This window comes from Crocodylus siamensis, chromosome 1 (genome assembly GCF_052110815.1).
Source record: "Crocodylus siamensis isolate JL-2025a chromosome 1, ASM5211081v1, whole genome shotgun sequence".
Taxonomy (NCBI): Eukaryota; Metazoa; Chordata; order Crocodylia; family Crocodylidae; genus Crocodylus; species Crocodylus siamensis.
In genome coordinates this window covers 322306525-322334324 of record NC_143395.1, presented here as the reverse complement: position 1 = coordinate 322334324, position 27800 = coordinate 322306525, and the positions used below count along the sequence as shown (strand labels likewise).

General features: G+C 40.3%; 1 protein-coding gene across 2 annotated transcripts in view; it reads left to right on the top strand.

Moving 5' to 3' along the window:
- Window positions 1–27800, top strand: part of GPC6 (glypican 6) — a 1293633-nt gene that overhangs the window by 973674 nt on the left and 292159 nt on the right. For both annotated transcript variants that reach the window (XM_090023608.1, XM_090023618.1), the window contains exon 4: window positions 1352–1517. In XM_090023608.1, the coding sequence (XP_089879734.1) occupies window positions 1352–1517 (166 nt within the window). The remainder of the gene's footprint in view (window positions 1–1351; window positions 1518–27800) is intronic.

Genomic DNA, 27800 nt, shown 5'->3' with positions numbered 1-27800 from the left:
TATCCTAGAAACAGGGGCCTAAAGAATTGCTTTCAGACACAAACTCTTCATTTAAAACAAGGGTTGTTTGTGCCAACTTATATAATGCCAACTATAGTTAATAATATGTACTGAAAATTCTTTAATCACATCTACTGGTAATGATCCTAACCAATTGCTCAGTGCAGTCAGTGGGGCCATGTCCAGATGAGCGTGGCTGCATGTGGCACCACATACCACACATTCAGTTGTCCTCTATGCTGCAGGGAAGCAGTGCGGGGGGGGGAAGTGGGGCAAGAGGTGACCCCTAGATATCCCTGCCACACAGAGCCTGGCCAGCAGCTGCAGCATGGCTCTGGTCAACCAGGTTTTGAGCAGTGCACACTGTGCTCAGTGCACACTGACATAGGTATAGCATGCCCCACTCAAACCAGAGCCTGGCTGACCGGAGCCATGCTGTGACTGCTGGCCAGGGTCACTGCTGCTGCAGCCCCAGGAAGCCCCCGGGAACCCAGTTAAGGTTCCTGGAGCCAGCCCAGTGCTGGCCTCAGCCTCCCCTACCCCATCTGAGATAATCTGCCGCATGCCAGAAGGCGCGTAGTACAGGCGCTCCTCAGGGACAAGTAGAAGCAGCAAAAGTGGGCAGCTGCTAGTTGCCCCAGGGAGCCAAACATCCATACATGTGTGGACATGGCCTAGGAGTCTTTCTATTGGCTTCAGTGGATTTGGATCAAGTTCATTATGAAAACTTGTACAATGTTACAGCAATTATGTTGCTTACCTTGCATCAAATGGATGTTGTGCTGCCTATGAAACACTGTTTGTTGCTTGAGATGATACCAAAGAAAAAATTGACTATGGTATTCGAAGTCAGAAGTGGATTTGCATGAATAAGGACTGGTACATCATTTATACCAGTGTAAATCTGTATAATTACATAAAAAGCAGCAGTTACTCTGCTGTAATAAAGATAATAAAAGGTGACTAGATGAAACTATAATGGTCAATAATGGTTGGATGGTTTTGGACAACTGCAACTCCCATTGTGAACTCTAATATTAGATATAATCCTATACCTTCCTGCTCATTCTTTCGATTTTTCCTCTGTTTTTCTTTTTATATGTATAAACCTCACATTGGAGATATGGGTTTGAATTTCACTCCCACCAACATTAGAAAGTAGATCTTTACATTCCTGGAAATCAGCAATTCCTAATCTAAATTAAGATAATTGGCAGGAATTGATTAGTTTTACAGGGGTATTATTAAGGGTTGAGCTCTTGTTATAAAGTGCTCTATTTGCATTTATGGGCTCTCTCAAGATGGAAAGCTGACTTCCTACTTTTTATTTTTATCCCCTCAAACTCTGTAGGTCAGCCCAACCCCAGGGTGCATCCGGGCACTAATGAAGATGTTGTACTGCCCTTACTGCAGAGGACTCCCCACTGTGAAGCCTTGCAACAACTACTGCCTCAATGTAATGAAGGGCTGCCTAGCAAATCAGGCTGATTTGGATACTGAGTGGAATCTGTTCATAGGTAAGAAGAATTTGTATAATCAGAAACAGAATAAGATGACAATAACAGCAAATATCCACAAAGCTTTGAGAAGACTCCAGGAAATACTATGGTTAGTATTTACCTGCTTGGAAAAAAGGAGCTTTAAATCAGGCAGCAATTGAATCCCTCTCACTGTTTAATCAAAGTTTCAGGCTTGTAGTAAAAAAATCACTGTTCCACCCCAGAGCTGTTCTTATTAGAGATATAAAAGGTGCTGTGTGACGGAGAGGCTTCCAGGTTGAATTTATTAGACAATACATGAAGCATGCTGAAAATGTTTTGGTTGAAGGTATGATAACAAGTTTAACATAAGAGTGAGATAAATACTGTATATTAGAAATGTGAAAGCTATGGTCTTGCAGGCTGCACAGATATTAGCAACATATAACCACCTAGAGAGCATAAACTGTAACTCCAGCCTTTCTTAATTCCAATACTGTTGAAATTAATGGCTTATAAAGATAACAGATAGGACAAGTAAAGTGCTAGTTCAGGGTTTGGGGTTAAAACTTGACAATGTCTTCCTTTCAGTGTGTTGGATACAAAAAAGGATCACTATGACATCAAAGTGGAAAAGTGTAGGGACCTCTCACTTAATGAAAGCTGTGATTCCAGTTATAGTCACCTGGTGGATAGGGTGGGCTATAAATCAATATAAATAAATAAATCTTTGAGTACAGTGCACCAAGAACCACCGAGAGACAAATAAAGGACTCTAGTTCTCACGGATCAACTTTTTAAAAAATGTATATGTAGCGCAAGGATAGGATGATGAGCAAATGATAGTGCAGCAAGAAAAAATAGCTAAATATTTCACCCTCTAATGAGTTTCATCATGCCACAGAAATTTAAGCTGGATTGATAGAAAATAAAACCGGTCATAAAATGAAAGACAGAACTGCTGACTGTGACTAAAGGGAGGAAATTCTGTCTTTGTAATTTGTAAGACAGTGCATGGGCAAACTCATTGTGTCTAATTTCAAACTCCACTGAACATTGTGAGTTTGGAAGTTAGGCTCTGACTTACATCCTATCAGATTTGAATTCCACTTAGATGATGTGGTGCAAAAAGGGTCAGAAAGGAGAAAATTGGATGAAAAATGGAGCAGAGAGCGGGCAGAGTGAAAAACAAATAGTGAGAGAAGGCTATAAAACCCCTGATGTTTAGAGAGAGTTTAATGAATAAATAATAAAGGGCACCCAGCCTCCTGGCCTAATGTTCTTTTATTTAGTTAAGATCATGGCTTTCAACAGCTGACAGTAAAGAGGAATAAGGGATCTAAGGTGTCTCTTTATTCCACTGGGCTGGCTAACTGCATCATGGGGGAACAGTATTGTCAGGTATGGCGCCTATCCAGTTTTACTAGTCCAACCACGAAGAGAGTAAATGAAGAGGAGGGGTAAGAGAAGCCGATTCACCACAGCAACTAAGCTAGAGTTGAAAAGAAAGTAATGTGCACCTGGTAGCATCAGCACAGATTCCTTCCACCTTGAAGTATAAGAAAAACTTAGAACCAAACTGAGACTAATTCTGTTCTGTATCGTGACCAGTGCAAGTGTTTGACACACCTTATTCAACATTTCTGGAACACTACAATCAAACCTTTTTTGGTAGGCATCATCGCAGAGTGTAAAATTATTATCCATTAAACCTTTACATTAACCATAAGATGTCCCCAGATAAAAAGTTAATTTAAAAGAAGGGGTTCATCCCCCTACTTGCTAAGATGATGGCATGTTACAAAAGTAGGAGTGTTAACATTTTTTCAGGGTCTTGGGAAGGATGGAATAGAATCTTACTGAGATGCCCTATAGAGAAAATAAGATCAAGTTCCTACATTTAATAAAAACTAATTTTTTTTTATTTTAAAGAAATAGTAGGAGCAAATGCTGTTCCACTGGGTAGGTGCCTGAAGTAGACTTAGGTGTTTATGGGCGATCCTATTCCATCATATTGGAGCCCATGAAAAAACATTAATTCATCTGCTTTTGTGACCTAGTATTATCTTAGCTTTAAGACTAAATCACAAAAATCCTCCAAGGTGGGGGATCCACCCACCTTCTACATTATTTTTTTTCCAGAGACTTGAGCAGGATAGAATAGGACTACACTTAAACAGTTAAGTCTACTTACGTACCTTTTCGGTGAAAAAGGATCTGGTCCTTAGCTTTTAAAGTGCAGACACTCATGAAAATGAAGGTAAGCTTTTATGGCTTGATAGAAGGCTTGTTGTACTACTGAACTGACATGAAAGTTAGCTGTCTATGTAAATACTTGAGGGTTCAGTTCTAATTTATGATATATTACAGCAACAAAAAAACAGCATGTAATATGCTACAGATTCAACTGCATGCTTTGTAGATGAAAGCAGTCTGTTCTGCAGACACTTCTTTTATTAAGTGATAGGGAGGCAGTATAAAACACAATCATTTAGATACATTTTTCGCATACCACCTACACAATTTGCCTAGTACAACCTGAAGAAGGTGAGGAGAGAAAAAGACAGGAAAAACATAGCTAGTATTTGGAGTAGGTATTCTGTTTTATCCTACTCTGTGAGGCCACTGACAGCTTTGCTGAAGATGAAACTTCTAAGCTCTTCCTTTATGTAGGATTGAAATGCAGTGAATTGCTTCAGCCAGACGGCTGTCAGGGGCTTTCTAATAACGCATGCAATTCCCCTAGTACTAAACACAACAAACTTCTACTCACTGAATTAAAATGAACGGCAGCACTTTACAGCACCGCTGAGCTATGAGAGATTGGAAATTATGCATGAGCAGTTTTTATTCCTGTTTTTAGTGTTGGGAACCATGCACGAGGAAAAAAAATAATTTTGTGCATTAACAGTCTCTGCGTAGGCAGGATTCCCAAATGCTGTAGCATATTTATATAAGAAGTCAGGTTTTTCTTCCAGCAGCTTCCAGTAGTTTGCATTGTTGCAATATCTTTTATTTATTCATTTATTTGCAACTATTGATACGGATATGCATTTCTGACTACCTGGACACATTTTATTGACAGGACTGGTTGTTTTGGAAATATTCTGCTGTTGTTTTGATTGTTTGGCAGTGACACCAAAATCTACAAATGGAAAAAATAAGAATTGGGCTCTCTGACAAACATGTTCTGACTAATTATCAACACAAAAGTCAAAGCCAAAATCATAGCCATATAGCTGCAAATAAATCTCACATCTACTTTAAGAGCTGAACATCTGGTATTTTCTAAGATTCCATGTGAAAGTTAGTAAGAAGAAAAACAGCTGGAGCAGTATCAGACAATGTATTGTTTCTTGAATGTATTGTTTTGTCACCTTTAAGATGGATACCCTTTTCATGCAGCTTTTTTATTTCAAGGTTTCTTATTTGTCTTTTCATTATTGCACAATAATAGCCAAATATTACACTTCTAATTCAAGCTGAAATCCCATGACACTCAGTAAGAGTTTCTCTCAAGAAAGCATTTAGTAAGGGACAACAGTGGAAAAAAATAATTTTCTGTTTGCCTAAATGAGAGGGGAAGACTTGGGGCTTAAGGGGTCACTTTAGTGTGTATGAGTTACACAGACTTTTGTAATATTTGCTTTGAGGATCTTTGCTTCCAGAGTGTGCTTCTTAATAAAACTGATCTATACTACCCTCTCTGAAACAAAGGTAGTGAGGTGAAATACCAAAAGGTATGTGGCTGTGTGTGTATGTGAGCGGTTAACTTCCAAACTCACAACATTCAGTGGAGTTTGAAATTAGTCACAATGAGTTTGCCCATGCACTGCCTTACAAATTACAAAGACAGAATTTCCTCTCTTTGGTCAGTACAGTCATCCAAAATAACACACTAGCTACCTTATCATAATAATAGATTGACACCCTTGACGTTAATTTCCTAATGTGGGTGCTTGTAGCAAGTTGCATTTGTAATTCTGTCCCATGGACCAGCATCTACAGCTGACGCTAGATATACTTCAAGCACAGCAGGTCTTTCACTACTATCAGTGGAAGATTGCACAAAGATCAAGATGTCCTGCATATCCTAGAGCAGGCACTGGTAGCCTATAGTCCATGGGCTGGATTCAGCTCACAGAACTACTGGGTCCAGCCTGCAGATGTGAGGCTTTTGTAGCATTCAGCAGTAGGGGGCTTTGGATGTGGGTGCTCTTTCCATACCGCCATAGGGATGAACATTGGCTATAGGTGCTCTCTCTTTGCTGCCACAGAGAAAAATGACTATGGTTGCTGGGTCTAGCCACTTGCCCAGTCACCTGCTTCTCACCTAAGATGGGTCATTCTGGACTGCAGCTGGAAAACATTGCCTACCCCTGTCCTAGAGGCATGCATCAGATAATGTAGCCCAAGAAAGGATGACAGTGGTAGCCCCAGTGGTATGTCCAGTGGTAGATGAAAGCCCTATCTTTGGAAAACATGGGCCCCGTAGGAAAACCATTGTTATTGCTCTCTTTTTCTGTAGCTTTTCTTGAATTCATTTCATACCCCTGTCTTGTCTTCTCTACTATTCCTGACTACATTTTCTTTTCTGTAGCAACTTCCAAATAACTGTTTGTGGGCTTATGCCCACCGCTCTGTTTATCCAATCTATAAGGTTCAGTAGCTTTGGTTAGTAAACATGTAGATCTTAGTAGAGTGACCATTCATCCCATTTTTCCCAGGACAGTCCCAGATTTTGAAGGCTGGTCCTGGCTGCTGGGTGCAGATTAAAATGAACCTCCTGGGCACAGGGAACAGTTCAGCAGTAAATGGAAGTGGCATGGTGCCCCCAGGAAGGCTGCAGGGCAGACTGCCTGTCACAGCATGTTGCTCCATCTTCACCACTCCCTTCAGCTCACCGCTGATGCGGGAGAGAAGGGGGAAAAGAATATGGGATGGGGGGAAAAGGAAAGTAGAGGCAGTGTCCTGGATGTCCTGTATTTCCAGCTGGGATGGATGGCCACCCTAGATGTTTGAGCTGGAATGTTATCACTATGCACTAGAATTAATGCCCAAAATGAATTATTGGTTTCAGGGAGGTTTCTGTCTTTCCAGTTTATTGTCCTGAGTTGTACACAGACTCAGGAAGACAGCATTATCCTCATTCAGTTCATTCTAGAGATTTCTCTTTCTTTTTTTAAGTGAAAACTGGGATTCTACAGAATATAATGTGTAGGAAGCCAGCTGGATCCACCCAGTAGCCCAACTATGATATCTGTGAGTTAGGCAGGTGTTGGTTTTAGTCTGAAAAGCTAAAAAAGTTACTGCATTTATAAAAATAATTATACATGCACTTCTTACAATCTTGAAAACGGTTTTGCAATGTGTGCTGAAGAAAATCATGGTTTATCTGCCACATTTCTAAAGAAAATCATAGTTTAACTGCCACACTTAGGGTCAAATTCTCCTTTTATTAATGCTGGTGAACTCAAGATAATTTTTCTGAAGCTTATGGAGTTCTACTGTTATGTTGTTTTTAACATTAATAGGAGTTATAGGCAAGAGATTTTTTTTCCCCAATAGCTATCCTGTGTTGAATCAACTGTGCCTTAATTCTGCTGTTTATATTAAGACCAAGACAAACAGTTGAGAATATAAAGAACAATGTTCAAAAAACATGAGTGATGAGCAAATGGGCCAGATTCTAGCCACAACCACTAAGGTATTACCTTGACTTGGGAGATACCCCTATTTGCAAAGTGTGGGCCATGCTAGCTTCTAGCATGGGGAGCAAGAGCATGAAACAGCCATGTTGGACTACAGGTGTAGTCATCTGTCGATTATTCTTTCTTTAGCATTCTTCTCAGTGGTATAGTGTGGAGCAAGGGTGTCAAACATATGGTCCATGGAGCTCCTGGAGGTGGTAGTGGAGCAAGCAGCAGAAGCATTAACCCTCATGACTCCCTGAACCATTACAGCCATCAGCTGCCTTGCCTCTGAAATCCCTACTGGGGACACGTATTGGTGGCACCATGGTGAGTGACAGGGGTGTTAACCTACACAGCTCCCTGACTCACCACCAGAGGTAGATTCTGGTTTGGTCTGTGGGACAAAATGAATTTGGCACCTGTTGCTTAAAGCAACAGCTCAGTTGCTCTACCTTTACCCAAGGCCGGCATTGGCTGGTCCTCAGACCCATAACCACCACTTTCTCTTGCCAGATACCCTGTGCTATCTGGAGCTCAGTCACAGGTGAGAATCTGCCGTTGCTATTTTTAATAAATTATTTGATTCACTGTCAGTAGAGAGGTTCTGTGCTGTTGTTAAGTGCTCTTTTGTGTCTTAAGAATCTCTTGTTTCTTGATGTTGATATGGCATGAGAGTTATAGAAGGAAATTTGGTATACTATCCCTTTTGAAGACAATGGACTACTTTATGCAAATTAAATTCTCTATCAAATATGTAGATCCTCTATCAAAATGCAAGTGATCATCAATGAAAATATAAAGCTACTTTTAGTTATTATATACAGAAGCTTATAGAACTATGCACTTTCTCTGTTCTTTGAACATTGCAAAGCACAGGGATAAATACTGCTTTTAAACTGCCAGAGGTCTCTCAGATCTTTTTATCTAGTTTTTGTACCAGCTCATCACTATGATATCTGTGCTCTTGAAGCTCTTCTTTCATTCATGAAAAATGCATGCTGTAATTCTGATAGTATCCTTTACCATTTCCTTTATGCTACAGATAATACTTCAGTAAACAACATAACTATACTGTGCAAGCAGCTAGACTATTCAGCTATGTGAGAATGTGGGTCTAAAGCTTTCCACTTCAGAAATTTACTGAAAAGAAAAGGGAGAAAAAAGACTTAAACAAAATGTCCTTTTTGCTAACCCCCACTACCATCCCTTCACTTCCTGGAGTGCGCAGCATGTGTAGCTACTATACTTCCCTACTGCACTACGGAGAAAAGACTGTCAATCCATTGTAACTGTCGGTAGGAAAATTGTCTCTACTGTTGTGCATGTTAATAAGCAGCACATAAATATGGAACTGAACAGCTCTGATTTCCTGGCATTTGAAGTCCCTATTTTTGCTTTAAATCCATTGGGCTACTATTTCTTGTTGACAGTTATCCCTCATTGGCATCTCTCTGAAATGCTGAGAGAAGGCAACAGCAATATTATTGACTCAGTGGAGAAGAAAAAGGAGCAGTGGCAGGAGCTCAGCAGCTTTGGAATTCAGAGTGATTTGTTTAAAATGAATTAGAGTTGCAAACACAGTGTTTGTTTGAGATATGTTGATCGGCAAATGTGAAAGCTGACTTTTTGCAATGCAAAACATAGGTTTCATTAAAAATCACAGTGTGTTTTATATATGGAACCAATAACACTTCATAGTGAAGGTAGCCAGGCATTCCATTATAAACCCTTATTTTAGTTGGTTACTGCTTAACCAAAGTCTGATCTTTCAGGGTGACATTGTCCAATGTCTCTGGCTCATTTCTTCTGAGAAGTGCTAGTGCAAAGAATTTCAAGAGACTGAATTTAGGGAAAATAAGGTATTGTGCCTTCCAGGATTTGGAAAAGAACTGTGAACTCTTGTTAACTTGTCACAGGGATAATTCATCACTATGGTTTTCTTAATGCACTGAATCTGCATCTGTATCCTACTGGTTTATGCACAAAATACTTTGGCTAATTTGTCATCTGTTAAAGAATAATTAGTCATTACAAATATGCACAAATAGTAAATCACAGTGGAATTTGTCCCTAATAGTCAACTTAATAATTTGCTAACTAGTTGTACTTTCCCTAGCATCTGAAAAAAAATTCCTCTGCTATCTAGGAAGTACTTACATGAACCACTTACTGTGTGTCAAGGTGCCTTTTAGGGGTTGTTTACAGGGCACCAGGCAGCACCATGCTGAAACGTGCTGCTGCCTAGCTGGACACATTGTGCCCAGTCTGTGCACTACATTTTTAAACAAAAATAATCCAGCCCCAGGGGCCTCTACAGTCCCAACTGTTTGTTTTAATAACAACAGTAGATTTCCTGGCACCAAGCACACAGCCTGGTCATAACTGGTAAAATGAAATTAGATATATTAAGTCTCACAACACCCCTACTCAGGATAGGAAGTTTGTATGTGCAAAATGAGGCCTTAAAAGCATAATCCTGTTTCACATAGTGAATGACCAAAGTGCAGTGTGCAGCCAACTCCAAGTTACCTGACTAAAATGAATGGCCAATTTTATTATTGCCTCTCAGTGTGCAGATGTCTGCATTATAGGAATAGATTCACCCTCCAAGATGCACAGATAGTTCCCTATTCCTATAATAGGAGCTCTTAATACCCAGAGAAGATAATAGAATCACTCCTACACTTAAACTGAGTAACTCAGAGTTGGTTGCAAGATGCACTTCAGTTGTCCACTAGCTGAAATAAAATTGTGTGTAAGTGTCATACACTGTGACAGTTACAAATATAGGAATACAATCCAGGAGACCCACTTCCCATTTTATACTCCTCCACTAGACCTCCTCTATAGGTATTCTTTCCATCTGAAATGAATGTCACAATGAATTATGACTATGAATGAAGGAAATGAAGGAAAAGAGCCCATGTTGTTGGGTGTTTGTATAGCAGCTAACACAACGCATCCCTAAGCGTGTTCAGAACTTGTGTGTACTAGTACAGTATAAATGGCTCACAATAGTAGCCCAATAATTTAGAATGGATCCTTACAAAGAGAAAAGGTGAGGTTTTGAGTTCCAGTTCCTTTCTTCAATCCACATTCCTTCATGTCATTTTTCACCACCGTGAAATTACTTATTAGCACACATTGGCTATACTTGGAGGCTGCATCAATGGACATTTTTGCTATGTCTGAGTTTAGTGGAAGGGTGGGGAAGCTGTTTTGATACTGCCTTTCCAAATGCCATGAGTAAGTACTGTGCGTCTTTACAGAAGGTATGTTTAGAAATGGGAAAATATACTCATTATTTATTACCCCAATTCCTCCTCATTCAAGCATTATTACATTGTACTCTTCCTTGCTCTCTAAACTCTCTGAGAAATCCTTATTTTCAGGAATGCAATAAATAGAACTTCTTTTGTTCTAGATGATTTTGTATGTTACCACTTAAGAAGAATGTGAACTTCAGTGAAAGAAATAATCTCTTAATTAATATTATCATTGAATTTTCCAGAAGTCTCATCACATATTGCAGTGTAGTTGTTTCTACAAAGCTTAAGTAGTTATTGAGATATATTTCTTTCATTTTTCCTTTCCTATGGTAGTAGATGTGTGAAAAAATGGTGTTTTCTTATTAAATGAAAGCAGTTGTACTGTTTTAATTTAACAAGGGCATCCCTTGAGTAGGTTACACTAACCCTTCCCATCACCCCCACATTCCAGCACTAGCCCAGTTATAGCTTGTAGCAACTCTTCTAATTACAAAATCTCTAAACTAGGATTCCCCAAATACAGAGTACGTTGAGATGAAAATAGAGCGACAGAAGTAGCAATCTCCTATAATGCAGCACTATATAGTCATTCTAGTCCTCTGAGTGGATGACATGCAAGATGTTAAAATCCTTAACTGAAACTGCAATAGCTTGTGTAAGTATTATAGGGGCCTGGACTAAAACCCAGAGTTGAAGCGCACACAAACTTTTAGATGTCAGTGACCAACCCAAACACCTAGATTCACAAAGCTTCATTCTTTGTAATACTGATCCCTTCCTAATACATAGATAAATTTGGTTAATCATACCAAGCTAATGAAATCTCCTTCTAAGCAATTAGTTGTTTCTACAGTTTAATAGCTGAAAATCTAGGGTGGATGGTTTTAAGCTTTGTTTTGGCAAATGAAAACTTTTTTCCTAAAGGTACTGTTATTTTATGAAGTGCTGGTACCAGGAACAAATCAAAAATCCCTTTGGGCCCAACTTGAAACAAACAAGGTAATACCATAAGTGAAATAAGAACAATGTTGAAAAGTTAGAAGACATTTTTTTCTAAATAGCGTGTCTTTGAAATTTACCAGCAGCTCTCAGCTGGAGGGTTAAGTTGTCATTATGAATATGTTAGACAATCTTTCCAAATTGTGTACAGTTAAACAAGGAAGTATTATTTTACTGGGAAGCATGAACACCGTATCAGTGCCGTAACCCTATAAGTGTATTGTCATAAATCCCAACATCCCTACTTCTAATCCTTGATACATTTGATTTGATGACCTAAAATTTTTCCAAAATTCTTTATTTTTTTAATATTGCTGTCTGTAATAGAAAATATTTTGATGAAATAGTGAGATGTTTGCCTGCAGCTACATAGCAAGTTACACTGCAAGGGTAGCTCTATGAAGAATTTCAGAGAGAATGTGACTCTTTTCCTTATTGGTGAAGGTTCAACTTCTTTTCTTCCTGCATAAATCCTTTTCTTTTGGTTGCAATGTAAAGTTTTGTTCTGTTGTATTTTGTTTTCTCTCTTCTTTTTTGCTTGGATACAGGAAGGAAAGAAAGCTTAAATAGAACTGACGGCGTCAGTTCAGGAGTGGTATTGGTGTCACTAGAAGCCATTGCTTGCCAACACTTTTATCATCCTGTGATCTAGACATGCTCTCATATGGTAATAACAGCCTGTGTGGTCTAGTGAAGAAGCGTTTTGTCTTTCAAGACAAAAATCAGCTTTTACACATTTATGCCTTTGTTATTTTCACTGACCTTGGTCCTTATTAAACAATGATGGAGCTTACAGAGGAAGGCAAAGAAACAAAATGCTAAACACATTTTTTTAAAAAGACAATGTGAAAAAGTGACCTACAGAAACATGAATCATTACATCTAGTTATATAGCAATTAGTACTCCTCAATACCATTTATATTGTGAATTAACCTTTGGGAGTTTAAGCTCCCATGACATGCATTTTTCATTTAGCTACTAGAAAGCAGATACTGAACTTTCAACATCAATAGTAAGTCACCTCTTAATATCAGCCTTCCATTTGCAGAGCGCCGCTAGACATCTTGCTTTCTATTAACAGTAAAAATTGAGATGACTATGCACTGAATACTATTGGCTTCAAGCGTAAGGGTTGAAACCTGTCCCCGGAAGTTTTGTTATTGACTTCAACAAAAGTCAGAATGCTGCAGTGGCATCCCTAAAACCAGGGTATGCAAAGAAAGAACATTATAATATTATAATATTTTGCCTCCAAATCTCCTTCAGTGCATGTCACACCGGTGCCCTAAACTCAACATAACTCTTCTGGGGGAGGGGGTAGGCCAAAATCACAAGGTGTACTACAGAAAATGGAAAATAAAAAAAAGCAACCAATTAAATTATTACAGCATGAACTACTAAAGCATGTCATATTCACAAGTACGTACACATAACAAGTCCTACCACTTTCATAACTAAGAACACTGAATGTGGAAAATTTAACCATTGTAATAGACCAATAGTTATACACCTACACTGACCTTTAGTTAAACTTAAGCACTCTTATTTTAACACACTAGCCAGAGAGCCTAATAAATGGGTTTTAGGGTTTTACGTTGATTAAACTAATATTACATTAACAGCGATAATATTTACAGTTGTAGTACTTTGTGAATTACATTTCATGGATACCTTCAAAGGAAAACGTTTATGTATATTAGTGATTCTCAGTCAGAGTGCTGCCAGATCCTTTTAAGGGCGTAGCACAATAAATTTAAGTGCTGTTCAGTTTAAAACACATATATATGATTCACAGGATAAACTTAGAGTTTTCAAATAGGAATCTGTAGTGTCAAAACCATTTTCACCTGATTTCTTTGCAAGAGATGAATCTCTTTATGATTTTTCCCATAGTCAAGGAACAAGTGAAAGCTGAGAGCTGTCATTTTCTGAGGCATATTCTGAGGGGTGACTTGAATCTAAAAAGGTTGAGAACCACTCGTGTATGTTACCAGGAACTAAATTGTTAATCATTTAATCATCTTATGGGTTGAACTGCTCTTGTGTGCAATGCCATGCACTTCTTTGAAATTAGTATCTTTTTATTTTTAAGCCCTCATTCTTTGCTAAGTTTTTATAACAGTTAGAAAATGAAACAATTCCATTTCTTCAGCTTGGAAGATTTGTCTTAGTGGGAGAGATGGGAGATGGATGCTCTGAGCTCTGCTGATGGCTAAAAACATACTTATTACAGGAAATCCTCTTGTATCCCAGATATTAATGACATAGCCATCTTAGCCAGCTGAATGTGCTCAGATAAATTTGCTTTAAATTATTAGGCAGTTTTGAATCCTTTCATAATATTTAGTTTAACTGTCTTCTCCATGCATGATTAATACATTCCTACAATATCGATCAATCTTTCCTTGATGTAAATGCCTAATACATTGGATGTGGAAACATAAGAGTCATGAGACTTTGTATATTAGAGAGGAAGCCTAAGAAATTACTTTCCATCCCTTTGGCATCCCATGCCTTAAATCACTTTCCTGGGATCAAGTGCCTAATTTATTGGCATCAGGGCACCAAACTGGGGCACTTAATGAACCAGTCTAAATTTTGCCCTTGAGCTTTTGCCACTTTCTTACATCAGCCTCTTCAACACTCCAATATTTAAAGATCATACTTTTCAAATGTGTCCAGCACTGGCAGCTAACCTCCCTCCCACCATATGTGCAGCATTGGCAGCCCAGCTCCCCATCCCTGCTCACACCTCACCACTGTATACACAGTGTGTTCAGCCCAGTTTTCACCTGCGCACACAGTGTGATTAGCCTAGCTCTTGCCCCTGTCATATGCACAGCACAGGCACCCTGAATCCCTCCTGCTGCATTGTCCCCTCCCAGGAGAGGGGACAGGAAGCAAATGCTTGGGAGAGAGGAAGAGTTCAAAGCCCCCAGTCACTGCTGCATCCAAAGCAGTGAGGGGAGTGGCGACTGGATAGGAGTCCATGGACTGCATGTTACCCCTCTGCAGGATACCTGTAGCCCAGGGCCTGCCAAGTGGACAGCTCTAGTCAACAGTCTTGCTGAAAAGTACATAAAAGTGCACATAGTCTGAGAACTTTTGCTAAAAATTTTCCAAGCTGGAAATTATTTTGTGTCATGAAACTGACACCAGCTCAGACTTTTTGTCCCAGACATTAGCATAATTCTTCTTTAAAAACCTGTCAGTATATATGTCCTGAACCGTTTTGATGAGCTGTCACAACACAAGGAGTAGAGAAGCAGATTCCTGGATCAATTTTGGATTTCAAGAATCATAGAGAATTATAGTTTGAATGGACCTCAGGAGGCCATATAGTCCCGCCCCTGCACAAAGCGGGACCATCCCGAACTAGATCATCCCAGTCAAAGCTTTATCTAGCCAGGTCTAAAAAACATCCAAGGATGGAGTTTTCCCTTCTTTGGGTAGCCTGTTCCAGTGCTTCACTACATTTATAGTGAGAAAGTTTTCCAAATATCTAACTTAAACTTCTTCCTGAAGCATGAAATTATTTCTCCTTTTTCTGTTATCTGCCACCACTGAGAATGGTCTAGCTCCATTCTCTTTGGAACCACCCTTCAGGTAGTTGAAGGCTGCTATTAAATCCCCTCGCAGTCTTCTCTTCTCCAGACTAAATAAGTCCAGATTCCTCAGCCTCTCCTCATAAGCCATTTTCCCATTGCCCTCTGCAGGACTCTCTCAAATTTGTTCATATCCTTTCTGTAGTGGGGCCACAAAACTGGACACAGCACTCCTGATGTGCTTTACCAGTGCCAAAGAGAGGGAAATAATTACCTGCCTCAGTCTGCTGGCAACAGTCCTACTAATGCAGCCCAGTATGCCATTACCCTTCTTGGCAACAAGTGCACACTGTTGACTCATATTCAGCTTATTGTCCACTCTAACCCCCAGGTCCTTCTCTGCAAAGCTCAGCTAGTTGGTCCACAGCCTATACTGGTGCATGGGATTATTCTGTCCTACGTGCGGGACTTTGTACTTGTCCTTAATTGAACCTCATGAGATTTCTCTTGATATCATCCTCTAATTTGTCACAGTCTTTCTGAATCTTTGTCCTACCCTCTAACATATCTACTACTTTCCCCAGCTTGATGTTATTTACATATTTGATGTGGGTGCACTCCATCCTGTCTTCCAGGTTGTTGATGAAAATCTTGAACAAAACTGGCCCCAGGACTGACCCTTGGGTCACTCCACTAGATACAGCTGACAACTAGACAGAAAGCTATTAATTACCATCCTCTGAGTCCAACAGTCCAGCCAGGTTTCTATCCACCTTACAATCCATTCATCCAAAAAGACCATATCAAAAGCCTTGCTAAAGTCAAGGTATATCACATCCACTTGTCTCCACACATCCAGAGCCAGTCATCTCATCATAGAATGCAGTTGGTTTGGTCAGGCATGACTTGCCCTTGCTGAATCAATGATGACTGCTCCTAATCACAGAATCATAGAATAGAAGGACTGGAAAGGACCTGTAAGATCATAAAGTCTGGTCCCCTGCCATTGGCAGGAGGTTATTGGGCTCAAATGAGCTCAATGCCAAGGATGGTGACTGCACCACCTCTGTTGGGAGAGTGTTCCAGATTCTAGATACCCTTACAGAAAAAAAAAAATTCTTATGTCCAGTCTAAATTTTCCAGTCTTTCTATTCCATTGGACCTCATCCTCCCAAGGGGTGCCTTTCTGAAGAGTTTCTCCCATAGATCTTGTTGTTCACCCCGATATACTTATAGGTGACTATCAGGTCACCTCTCAGTCTCCTCTTACTCAGGCTGAACAAACCCAGTTCCCAGAGTCTCTCTTCATGGGGCCTTTCCCCCAGGGCCTTGATCATGTGGGTGGCCCTTCTCTGTACCCATTTGAACTTATCCACATCCTTCTTGAAGTGCATTGCCCAGAACTGGACAGAGTACTCCAGCAGTGGTCTTACCAGCACTGAGTAGATGGGGAGGAGCACCTCTCTGGATCTATTGGCAACACGTCAGCTGATGCACACCAGAGTTCTGTTTGCCCTGTTGGTGACTTCATTGCATTGTTGGCTCACATTCATCTTCTGGTCGACTGTCACCCCCAGGTACTTTTCAGATGTGGCGTCAGCCAATGGACCACTAACCACTGTGTAGGTGTGGTAAAGGTACTTCCTACCCAGATGAAGGACCCAGCACTTGTCCCTATTGAATTTTATCTGGTTGCGTTCAAGCCATAGGACCAGCCTGTCAAAGTCATCCTGGATCCTTGCCCTGTCCTCAGATGTGCCCACCCTGTTCTTTTTCCACTGTCAACTTCTTATCTCCCAAAATTTGCTGCGAGGTGCAGAAGTTTGAAAGCTGGCCTTGTCAGTGAATTCTGAGGTAAAAAAAGTTATTGAGTACTTCAGCCTTTTCATCTGTCATTAGGTTGCCTCCCCCATTCAGTAAGGGACCTGGATTCTCCTCGCTCTTCCTCTTGTTGCTGACATACTTATAGAAACCCTTCTTGTTACTCTTCATGTCCCTTGCTAGTTGCAACTCCAATTACACTTTGGCCTTCCTGATTTCATCCCTGCATGCCTGAGCAATACTTTTATTCTCCTCCCTACTTGTTTGTCCAAGTTTACACTTCTTGAAAGCTTCCTTTTTGTGTTTTAGCTCACTGAGGAGTTCCTGCTAAGCCAACCTTGTCTTCTGCTAGTTTTCTGCTTCATCTTGCTAGTTTTCCTGCACATAGGGATGATTCTTTCCTGTGCCCTCAGTAAAGTTTGTTTAAAAGACAACTAGGACTTCCTTCCCTCTCAGACTGACCTCCCAAGGGATCCTGACCATCAGAGTGAGTCAAAGACTGCTTTTCTGAGTCCAGAGTCTATACTCTGCTGCCTTCCTTCCTTCCTTTCCTCAGGATCATGAACTCAGTCATCTTGTGGTTTTTGTCACCCAAATTGTAATCCACTATTACATTCCCCACCAAATCTCCCCTGTTTGTGAACAACAGGTCAAAAAAGGTATGGCCCGTCATTGGCCTCTCCAACACTTATACCAGGAACTTGTCCACAACACTCTCCAAAAACTTTCTGGATTGCCTATGCATTGCCCTCCCAGCAGATGTCAGGGTGATTGAAGTCCCCCATGAGGACCTGAGCCTGGCATCTGGAAACTTCTGATAGCTGTTTAAAAAAGCAAACTCTGTTAGCTCTCTTTCACTGGAATCAAAAGTACAGTTTCCTGAGTTCCATCAGACCCTCACATATAGTAAGTTTTATTTCAACTTGTAAAAATAACAATGTGAGTATGAGAAGAGGGTTTGCTTTTTTTTTCAACAATTTTTTGAAGATTTCTGAAGATTTATAACAAACATTTTAAAATTGCCATTTAATCAGTGGTTACTGGATATGCATGTTCCATGATTTTCATGACTTTTTTCTTACATACTTTTGAATACATAGAATGAATTACCATTGTCATAAAATTTAGTGCAAATGAATTGGTTATGAAATTTTATTGATTTCAATAGAAACTTGATGGTAATTCAATTCCCTTCCTTTTGTTCTCAATTCTGTAGCTTGTTATTGTCAAAAGGTTCTGTTTTCTATCATCTCCCATTCATGTAAACAAAAATGTTTTAGCTGTCAACTTCCAATTGCTTAATTAATATTATAGCGCATGTTGTTTTTATTAATATACGCTGTGCTTCCATAAAGGAGCCTTGAACAGGAATCAGTTTGTTAAACAGACATGTACAATCACAGATCTTGTTCTGAAGACAATATACCCTGAAGGTATATTAGCTTTAGAGGTTTTCCCCAGTTCTAGCACCAGTGCAAACTCTAAAGTAGACAGGAAATACTATTATTTGTACCACTCCAGTTTATCTGAGTATTAGCAAAACCTAAGAAAACATGATAAATACATAGCAGAGGGAAGGCAGATACATTTTTAGATACAAATCTAATGACATTTTTAGATACAAAGCTACCCCTGTTTTTCAAATTAGTTACTAATTAGGGGGAAATTAGATCTTCAAACTTTTCCTACTACATTTTGAGTACATCTAGAATTTAGAAGAGGAGGGAGCTCAAGGATAATTTTTGTTAACTAAAGAACAAGAATGAAGGAGATTAAATTAAAAAAATGCATTCAAGTAAATGCCTCTAGCTACTATTTGCAGGATTGTAGCCAGGGGGTTGGATTACACATTACAATTAGTGTTAAGAGCACTTAAAACTTGAATGACCTCATGTTCAAGCTCGTTAACTAGTGCTAAGTGCCCTGCCTTAGAGTTATGCCACTTGAAACGAGGATTATTTGTGCCGTGCAATTCGATTTTGCTTCACTTCTCAATGTTCTATGGAGATCAGACAATCTATTTGCCTTTCCTCCAACATCCAGGAGGTACAGCTCTTAAGTGGACTAGGAGTCCTCCCGGACTCTGACACCCCCTCAAATAACAGGCTGGAGAGCACAGTAAGGCTGGTGAGTGAAAGCAGCAGGGGAAGCAAGCTGCAAGCCACAGCCCCCCCCCCCCCCCGTGGGAGGAGGGAGACATGCAGGTGAAATGATGGTAGAGGTAAGCAGTAGGGTGAGGAGCTGCCAGACTGCAGGGATGGGTGGCTGGATACTTATGGGCACCCCCACCCTTCAGCCCCATCCCATACACCCAGCATATATACACACAGCCTCCCAGAACATGCTGACACATACACATACAGCAGCCCTCCAGTACATACACACACCCTCCCCAGACTTGCCTTTCTTTATGGAGCAGCATATTGGTAGCAGCAGTGGGGCAGTCATTCCAAACTGCATGAGGATAAACAGAGCCTGGGACTAGGCAGGGAGCACCCCCATTGCTGTTGCCAGTGGCCACTGCAGCCTGATACATGTGTATACCCTGCTCCCACTGCTGCTCAAGCAGCAACAGGGAGGGGTCCCTGCCTGCTCCTGGGCTCCGCATGGCCTCACTCCCTCAGGGATGCCCCAACTCACCACTGTTGCTGCCCCCTGTACCTGGATGTGCTGCTTGGGAACAAAGACCAATGTGGGAAGGACTGTGTGTGCATGCTGGGGCTAGTGCAGGGGTAGGGGTTGCTGCTAGAGAGCCAGTGAACAGGACAGGAATGAAGCAGACTTAGCTCCTAGGCACTCCCTTGCTTGTCAGTCCTCTAGCAACAGGTCAGAGCTGTACATATTACAGAGGGTTTTAACCCCAAACATGCAACTGCTCGTGGCACATGCTAACTTTAACATTTAAGTTAGCATATGCTAGTTGGAATGTGTAAGCATGCCCATAGTTTGTGCAGAGTGGGGACTGCTTTTTGAGGGGAGTGAGAAAAGCTTGGTGACACCACCCCAGTCAACACAAGCAATTAAAGTAATATGCTTGGTAATGTTTTAGGCTTCTGAGAACAAAGTAATACAACATTTGGCAAATGTGGTTACTGGCTTTCATTGGACTAACCAACACAGAAGGCTTTTAGTCAGGCCACAGGACAGCAGATCACTCGGTTCTCTGCATTTTCCCAGTGCATGAACCAACTATGTTTTCACTGAAGAGTTAATTCAGATGATGAGCACCTGGGTCTGACCATCAAGACTAGCCATGCCTACTTACAGACAATTACACTGAAAAACTATAGGAAGCTTGCTATGCCCTGAGTTACCTTGTCTATATCACATAGTTTTTTATATGGTAGAAAGCTGAGCCATTCTTTGATTCTTTCCCAGTGAATTGTGGGGATTTCTCAGTTAGTCCCTGTTATCCTAGATACCGTAGTTGGTTTGAGTCATGGGGAAGCACTGGAGGATTATTGGCACTTGAGTGATTTAACTTTCATTCTCACAGTAAAGGTGGGGGATTGCCAACCTGAGTGAGTTGTAAAACATGTCTGCAACCAGGTCAGCAAGCTAGGGTTTAAAACGCCATCAAATTCAGTGTTAGAGATTTGTGTTTGGATAGAAGGTAGAGCCAAGCAGCCACCAGATAAGGATTAAAGTTAATTAGCATCGAAGACATACCTGTGGTGAAGAACCTTTAATGGACCTTCAATAAAGGTATGACTTATAAAGACAAGTGCAACTACATTGAAACTAGCTGTGGTGAGTACTAGCAATTTAACCTACACAGCACCAAGGCCAACACAGACTAATTGCCTCAATGTGTGAAATAGGGCTACCTGAGCTGTAGTTGCATGTTAGACTATTCCTTTGGGCTCATGTAATGAATTAATTCCTCTTTTTTAGGGAAGAATTGAGTGGCCAGACACATATTGAATAAATAATTTGCTTGCCAACTTGTACAATTCCTTGATCAAAGATTAAATAGCGCAGTTTAGGGCTGAGCTAAGGCTACCAAAATGAGCTAAGGCATCAAACCTCCCAGACATATTCAGCTTTAGTCTGTCTAATATCAACTCTCATCAGTTTGAAAAGGTGTAAATTCATCTCCAACATGGGAAAGGGATAATATTTGTATTATTATGTGCATTTGTAGAAGCAATTACCTGTGGCTAGGTGTAGAATTGTAAAGGTTTATAGGGACCTGTGCCTTTAAAAAAAATCTGGAAAATTAAAGCTGATTGTTTTATTATGCAGTGCCCAACCACTCAGACCACAGAAGCAGAACTCCTGTCAAACTCTCTGACTATGAGTGATTGCTGAACAATACACTATACATTAATCACACAAATATGTATGCGTTTCATTCACCTGTTTACATGCAGTCCTGAATGTTGTGTCAAACTGCTTTCATTTTATTTGACCAAGCGGTTCAGTTTTCTCTTCAGTTTAGACCTTATGATAAAAAACAGTTGAGTCTTGTTGAATTAAGTCACTGAGGATAAAATCCTCATAAAAATGAAGTACAGAGTAGTTTTCACAGGAGCTAACATGTTGTCCTAATTTGTGGTTACCCAAAGGATAAACTAGTTTGTCTTCCTAATCTAAAGATAGACTTAATGTGAGAGAACAGATTTAAACTGATTAGTGAAGACAGTGCTCCTGGGTAGTTATTAACAAAGATTCAAAGTTGCAAAGTGTGGAAATCCTGGGAGACTATTTGCAATGATATTGCTTGCACCTATTTAGTACTCTTTATAGGTCGATCTCCCTCTTAAGTAAAATGGAATAAGTAGCTGCTATTAGCTCTTCATTAGGTTTAAAGACAATATTATGCTACAAAAACTTGAACCTCCTTAAAGACAATGAGGTGTCAATTGCCTTAATTACTTGCTAGACAAGGCACCTTATTATTTTAACTCTTGCTGGCAAATTTCTTCCGACCTTGAAAATTATTTATTTATAATTATCACGTGTGCCATTTTTATATATCTTTTTCTGCTTTCTGTTCTATCCCAAGACACAAAAAACAATTGGCTTCATTTTATTTTTCGTTTCCATTTTTCTGTTTGAAAGATTATTTTTCTAATGCAGAACTGATTAATTTTGTTGTGTATTTCATCTCTCACATGCACTGTAGCCCAAAATGCTTTACAGATTTAAATACATTTGTAAGTTGTAAATGAAAAAGTAGTAGAAGAGAAAAGAGGTCAGAGTAAAGAGAACTGAGAAAAAAGGAATTGCAAAGAGATAGTCAGAGATGCATGTAAGAAAGGTCCTGCTGCAACAATGGTGAGAAACTATAAAAGACAGAAGAATATTATTAGACTGTAGAGGGAGTGGAAAGGTGCTAGAAAGAGCAAAGGTAGGTTGTTGTAAATCCAAGGGTCATTTTCTCTTGATGTCTACTTTGATACTTATTATGAAATATTTTAAGGATATATTTTTGTTTCTCTGTATGCATCAAAACATAGACAGCAGTAATTTATAGAAACTAAGATTTGAGAAGGTTCTAAGAAAGAGAAACACAATTTCTGTTGAATTTTATTGGGGTCCTCATTTCTTCTTGTGTTTATCAGACATTTACATATAGTTATACTTTCCCATGATCAACATAGGAAATGAAAATAGAACAGGAAATGCTACCAAAGTAAAACAAAGCACAGCTCAGCTTCTTCATTAAAACTTTGGCACTTTATAGGCTTTTTAGTTCTTTTCTACTGGATGGATGTTCTCCACTAACATAAGAGCCAAAACACTGAAAAGAGTGGACGGGGAAGAGTGGTGGAAAACCGACTTCAAACCTGAGGAATGTCTGAATTTGAAGATATGTTTATAGGGTACAGATCCTCAGGTTCAAGATAGACTTTCTGGTCTGAACAGGAAAGATCCATCCAAAATTATCCAATATCTTGGGGCATTTTTAGATGTGTATATGACGCAGCACTGGGTACTTTTGAAAGTGCCTGGTGCTGCATCACATGCATTTATGTAAATGGTAAAATGAGCATAAGCACTGAGAAAAGGGCAGCGGTGCACTTTTGAACTAAAACGCATCAAAGGTGTTTTAGTTCAAAAGCACACTACCTCAATTTTCTCAGTGCTGACATGCATTTCACCATTTATACAAATGTATGCGACACAGTGCCGGCCACATCAGCTCTCATGTGGAGCAAACTCGATTAATCGAATCTGCTCCAACATGCTGGATCTCTGGCACATCACAGCATGAAAAGCTATGTTCATAAATGTGTTTGGTACTTAAGGGACGTAGAAGTATGGCAGACAAAGGAGTTGAGCTTGGGCCCTTATATACCTAGTGTATGGCTTAGTACCAGGGCTATATCAGGGTGGCACGTTTGCTTTTATTTTTTGTGAAAGACTTTGCAAGGTCCTAATTTCATCCAAATCCAGAAAAGGAAGAGGTTTTAAGTCTCAAAGTTTCCTGTCACAGAACATTTCCCACCCTGCTGTACTGGTAAGACTATATATTTGTCTCTAACCACCTCTTGTATAGCTAATAGGTTACTGCTGTCTTTTAAAGCATAACCATATTCCATTACATGAAATGCAGAAAGCTTCCCTGACATCTTTTTAATTACTGAAGTGCTCTGTGTTACCGTCTAAGCAAACATGATGGTGGTATTACCAAAATGTTTAACAGTAGCAGAATCCAAAGAAATAAGCATGAGCATATGAGGAGGACTGTAATTACAGCAATTATGGGAAAGTAATTTACTAGTTGTATAAACTGAACAGCTTTGAAAGAGAGTGGATGAACTGTAAAAAGAAGTTTGATATTGAAAATAAATATTTTCAGAGCCAGAGAATGGCTCTTATTCACATAAGCAAAATGTAAATGTTTTGCTGAAACTGCATATATTTTCATTCCATAGGCCTTTGTAAATATAAGTTGGAGATTTTATAAAAAAGACTTAGAAATATTGGAATAATAAAGAGATACAGATTTGTCAGTTCTCCATCTGGTAGCTTACTAAAAAAACTAATGAATTTGAATGGAGTTTTCATGTGTGAAAAAGAATCAGATCTTATAATTTTGAATCAGGTAAAGTTTTATTCAGGTGTTTAAAGGGGAACCGATGCAAAGCAACTTCAGAATATATAATAAAGTGTTATGAATATGATTTGACCATCCCAGATCTCAATAACCTTGTCAACAATTTGTACAAAAAAAAATAAAGAACCAACCACTACAACAACAAACAAACAAACAAAAAAACTTGAGATAGAAAACAAAAACCAAATGAATATACAAATGTTGCAGCTGTATCTTATGCCTACTTCAAACAGGTCATATTTTATAGTATATAAACAATCTAATTGTTGTGAATGTAGCAATGCTAAATAGATTTTATTTATATGGCAATACCAGAGCAAACCAAAACTCATTATAATGCACCTGGAAATAATAGTGCACAAGAAAGCTCCTCTAAGCTACTGACTGGAAATGGGATGGTTGATTACTGGTTGTCAAATGCTCATACTTAGTAATTATAGTACTCATGTTGGTCTCTGACTAATAGCATCTATTACTAATGCTGGCCATATAATACAGTCAAGCTGAGCTACTTGGCAGTTCAGTGTTTTGTTCTTTTGTTCTACGTCACAGCATTTAACCACATTATCACACCATCATGCCATTGTAAGCAAGTCAGAATTGAACAATAGAGGCCTTGATTGAATGACTATTTAAAATCTTGGAGGCTTTGGGGCTGTCACATGAGTAGCTGTCACCTACACTTTAGGGGGTGGGGGAGTTAAATGATTCTTCACTATGGGCAAAATGCTTCAAAAGCTAAAAGGGCTGGGGCACAACCATTATAGGAGTGAAACTACTTTAAAAACAGTCCTGCTGCTCTAAATGCTTCTTTTTATATAAAGCGCTCCTGCTGAAACCATTTTGACTTGAATGGATAACAGTTGCTCTTGGCTGTGCAAGAAAAGTATCCTTTGAAATCTGAAAAAGCTCTTGAATTCCACCTTTCAAGCACTGGGGTATTAACTTGGCAGAAAATGTCAGGCAGAAGCTCCTTTCTTGTAAGAATGACAAAACTGAAGACTTTCATGTGACATATGACAAATATGTCATTTTGCCAGCGGAAAGTGCAGGTGCACATGTGCAAGATGCATGGAATCAACATGGAGTTCATATGGTGGGGGAGGGAGGAGTATTATAATTAGCATTATTGCTAATTGCTTGCCCAGAAACGTTCATTCTTTTTTGTAATCTGTATTATCTGAAATCTGCAAGGCTAATCAGAGATGTTCAGCTAAAGGTGTGAGGGGATCTGATCCATGAACCAAACAATTGCACCCCCTGCTATGCTCCACATGCATGGTGATTTTGAGGAATCAGATCCCAATCATGCCCTACTTGCCCATACAGGGAGAGCCTAGCAAGAGGATCCTGGGTTTCCACTGTATCAGGAAAGGTACAGATGATTGTCAGCTGGTTCTGGAGACCACTGAACTGGTTTGAGTCCCTGGATCAGGCCAACAATCAGCTGAGTGGGGCCAGCATCAGTACCCCACCAGGGCCCATTTGAACTGTGGTATAGTCCAAATGCTGCCCCCAATCAGCTGATCTTATAAGAGTCCATTTGAGCCCTATTCAATCTACCCTACCACATGCTGATTTTGAGGTACAGTTGGGACCAGCAACAATTTTTTTTTTTTTTAATGATTTTGTGACTAGTTTCACTTTTTGCTGAGCCATTAATTGCCTGAATGTGTGGCTGGGTCACATGTGAGGCTGGTAGGCCTCATAGCACATCATAGATAAGGTGTTGGAAAGTAGCCAGGGCATTTGTGAATCCAAAGGGAATGACTAGGTATTCAAAATGTCCATACCATGTCCTAAAAGCAATCTTTCATTTGTCCCCAGTAAAGATTCACACCAAGTCATAGGCTCCCCAGAGATCAAGTTTGGTGTAGATGTGAGCCATTTTACACTCATTAAGCAGCTCTGGGATGAGAGCTAAGGGTACTGATTCAGTGCCCATTAGTTGATGCATAGACAGAGATTCCCACCCTTTTTTTAACAAACAGGATGGGAGCTCCCACAGGTAAAGTGGACCTGCATTTAAAACCCCATGCCAAGTTCTCATCTAGGTACTCATGGAGGGTAGAGAGTTCAGGTTCTGACATAAACTTGTCCCACAGGAATTTTCACTTCCAGCTGTAGGTCAATGGGACAATTGCAATCTTGATGTGGAGGAAGAATATTTGTGTTTTTGTTTTCTAAGTCATCCATGAACTTCTGGGTTTTGGATTATGGAGATGGAGCCTCCAAGGGGGCTGCAGCAGGTGAGCCTCTGGCTCGGATTGTAAGGTGGGGGGCTGTACCCCTGTCCTTCCAGCAGGGTAGTTGGCAGTGGTTTGCGTTCAAGTGGACCTCCCAGACTTTCCATCTGATTTGTCAATGCATGGGCAAGGCACAGACCAGAATCAATGGGTAGTGCAGGGAGTAAATGTCTCCAAAGTGTATGGTTTCTCTGTATCCCAAGAGATTCATCTCAGGGGTGGTGATTTCCCATTCCAGAGGCCCTGAAGCAAGGGGCAAACCATCTACAGGCTTCCATTGCCCCCTCAGCAGGATTTGTAGTCCTTGCATCATAGTCTTTTCCATGAAATTACCTGCCGCTCCATAGTCCAGAAGGGCAGTCAGTATGGGAAATGAGCAGCTCTGTTGTGGGACTCAGAGGTGGAAAGATAACAATAATTGGGGATTCCATGGGCTGGGTTTGCCACAGACTTCATGGGCTGTGGACACCTTGGCATGACCCCAAGCTTGTCTCCTTTACAGATTCAGGATTACTCTGTTACCTTGAACCCTTCTGTGGGAGCACATGACATAATCGTGTTCCGGATCCCCACCACTGCTGCACTGCTCCTGCTGCTGGCGACGTACCCATTCTTCTGGTATGTTGCACTGGAGCTCCCTGACTGCTGGCATGGGGTTGGGAGCACCTAGAGCAGGGTGAGGCCCTGGAGGGCTTATGGTCTCTTCCTTTTCTTCCCTGTGTTCTTGGAGGCAGAGGCCAATCCAGACAGTCAGGTCCATGATTACATGAAATTCTGAGGTTGTTTCTACCCAAGCCAGTTCATCCTTGATCTCCTCCTGCAGACCCCACCAGAAATAGTCAAGCTGGGCTGCCTCATTCCACTGGGCACCTGCTGCATAGCAGGAGAAGAGGGAGGCATAAGCTGTAACAGAATCTTTCCACTGATGCAGGGACAGCAGGATCTCCACTGTCCAGGCTGGGTGAAGCACATAGAATTTATATTGTTGAAAAGATAATATTTTGTCACATGAAAGTCTTCAGTTTTGTCATTCATACAAGAAAGGTATTTCTGTCTGATGTTTTCTGCCAAGTTAATACCCCAGTGCTTGAACAGTGGCATACAAGAGCTTTTTCATGCTTTTTATATTATAGAAATAACGTCTCCAAACATAACCATGGATTCCTTGAGGAAAGCTCCTGATACTGGAATGCTGGACTATTGTACTCCACCAAAGGTGTGGCTTACTTCAGAGCATCTGTTGGGAGACTAATCACTAGGCTTACCCTGGCTGAGGCTCAGGAGTAGAGTTTAGGTTGGGTTATTAATAGAATGAGGCATTGCATAAGAATAATAGAATTATAGAAGCAGGGTCGGAAGGGACCTTGTAGATTTTCAAGTCCGACCCCCTGCCTGTGCAAGACAAAAACTGGGCTCAGATGACTCCAACCAGGTAGGCATCAAGCCTCTTCTTCTTAAACACCCCCAGGGTAGGAGCCAGCACCACTTCCCTTGGAAGCTGGTTCCAGATCCTAGCCCCCCTAACTGTGAAGTAGTTCTTACAGATGTCCAATCTAAACATACTCTCCAACAACTTATGGCTGTTATTCCTTGTTATGCCAGGGGGTCCTAGGGGAAACAAGGTCTCTCCCAAACCCTTCTGGTCTCCCCTAGTGAGTTTATAGATGGTCACCAGGTCCCCC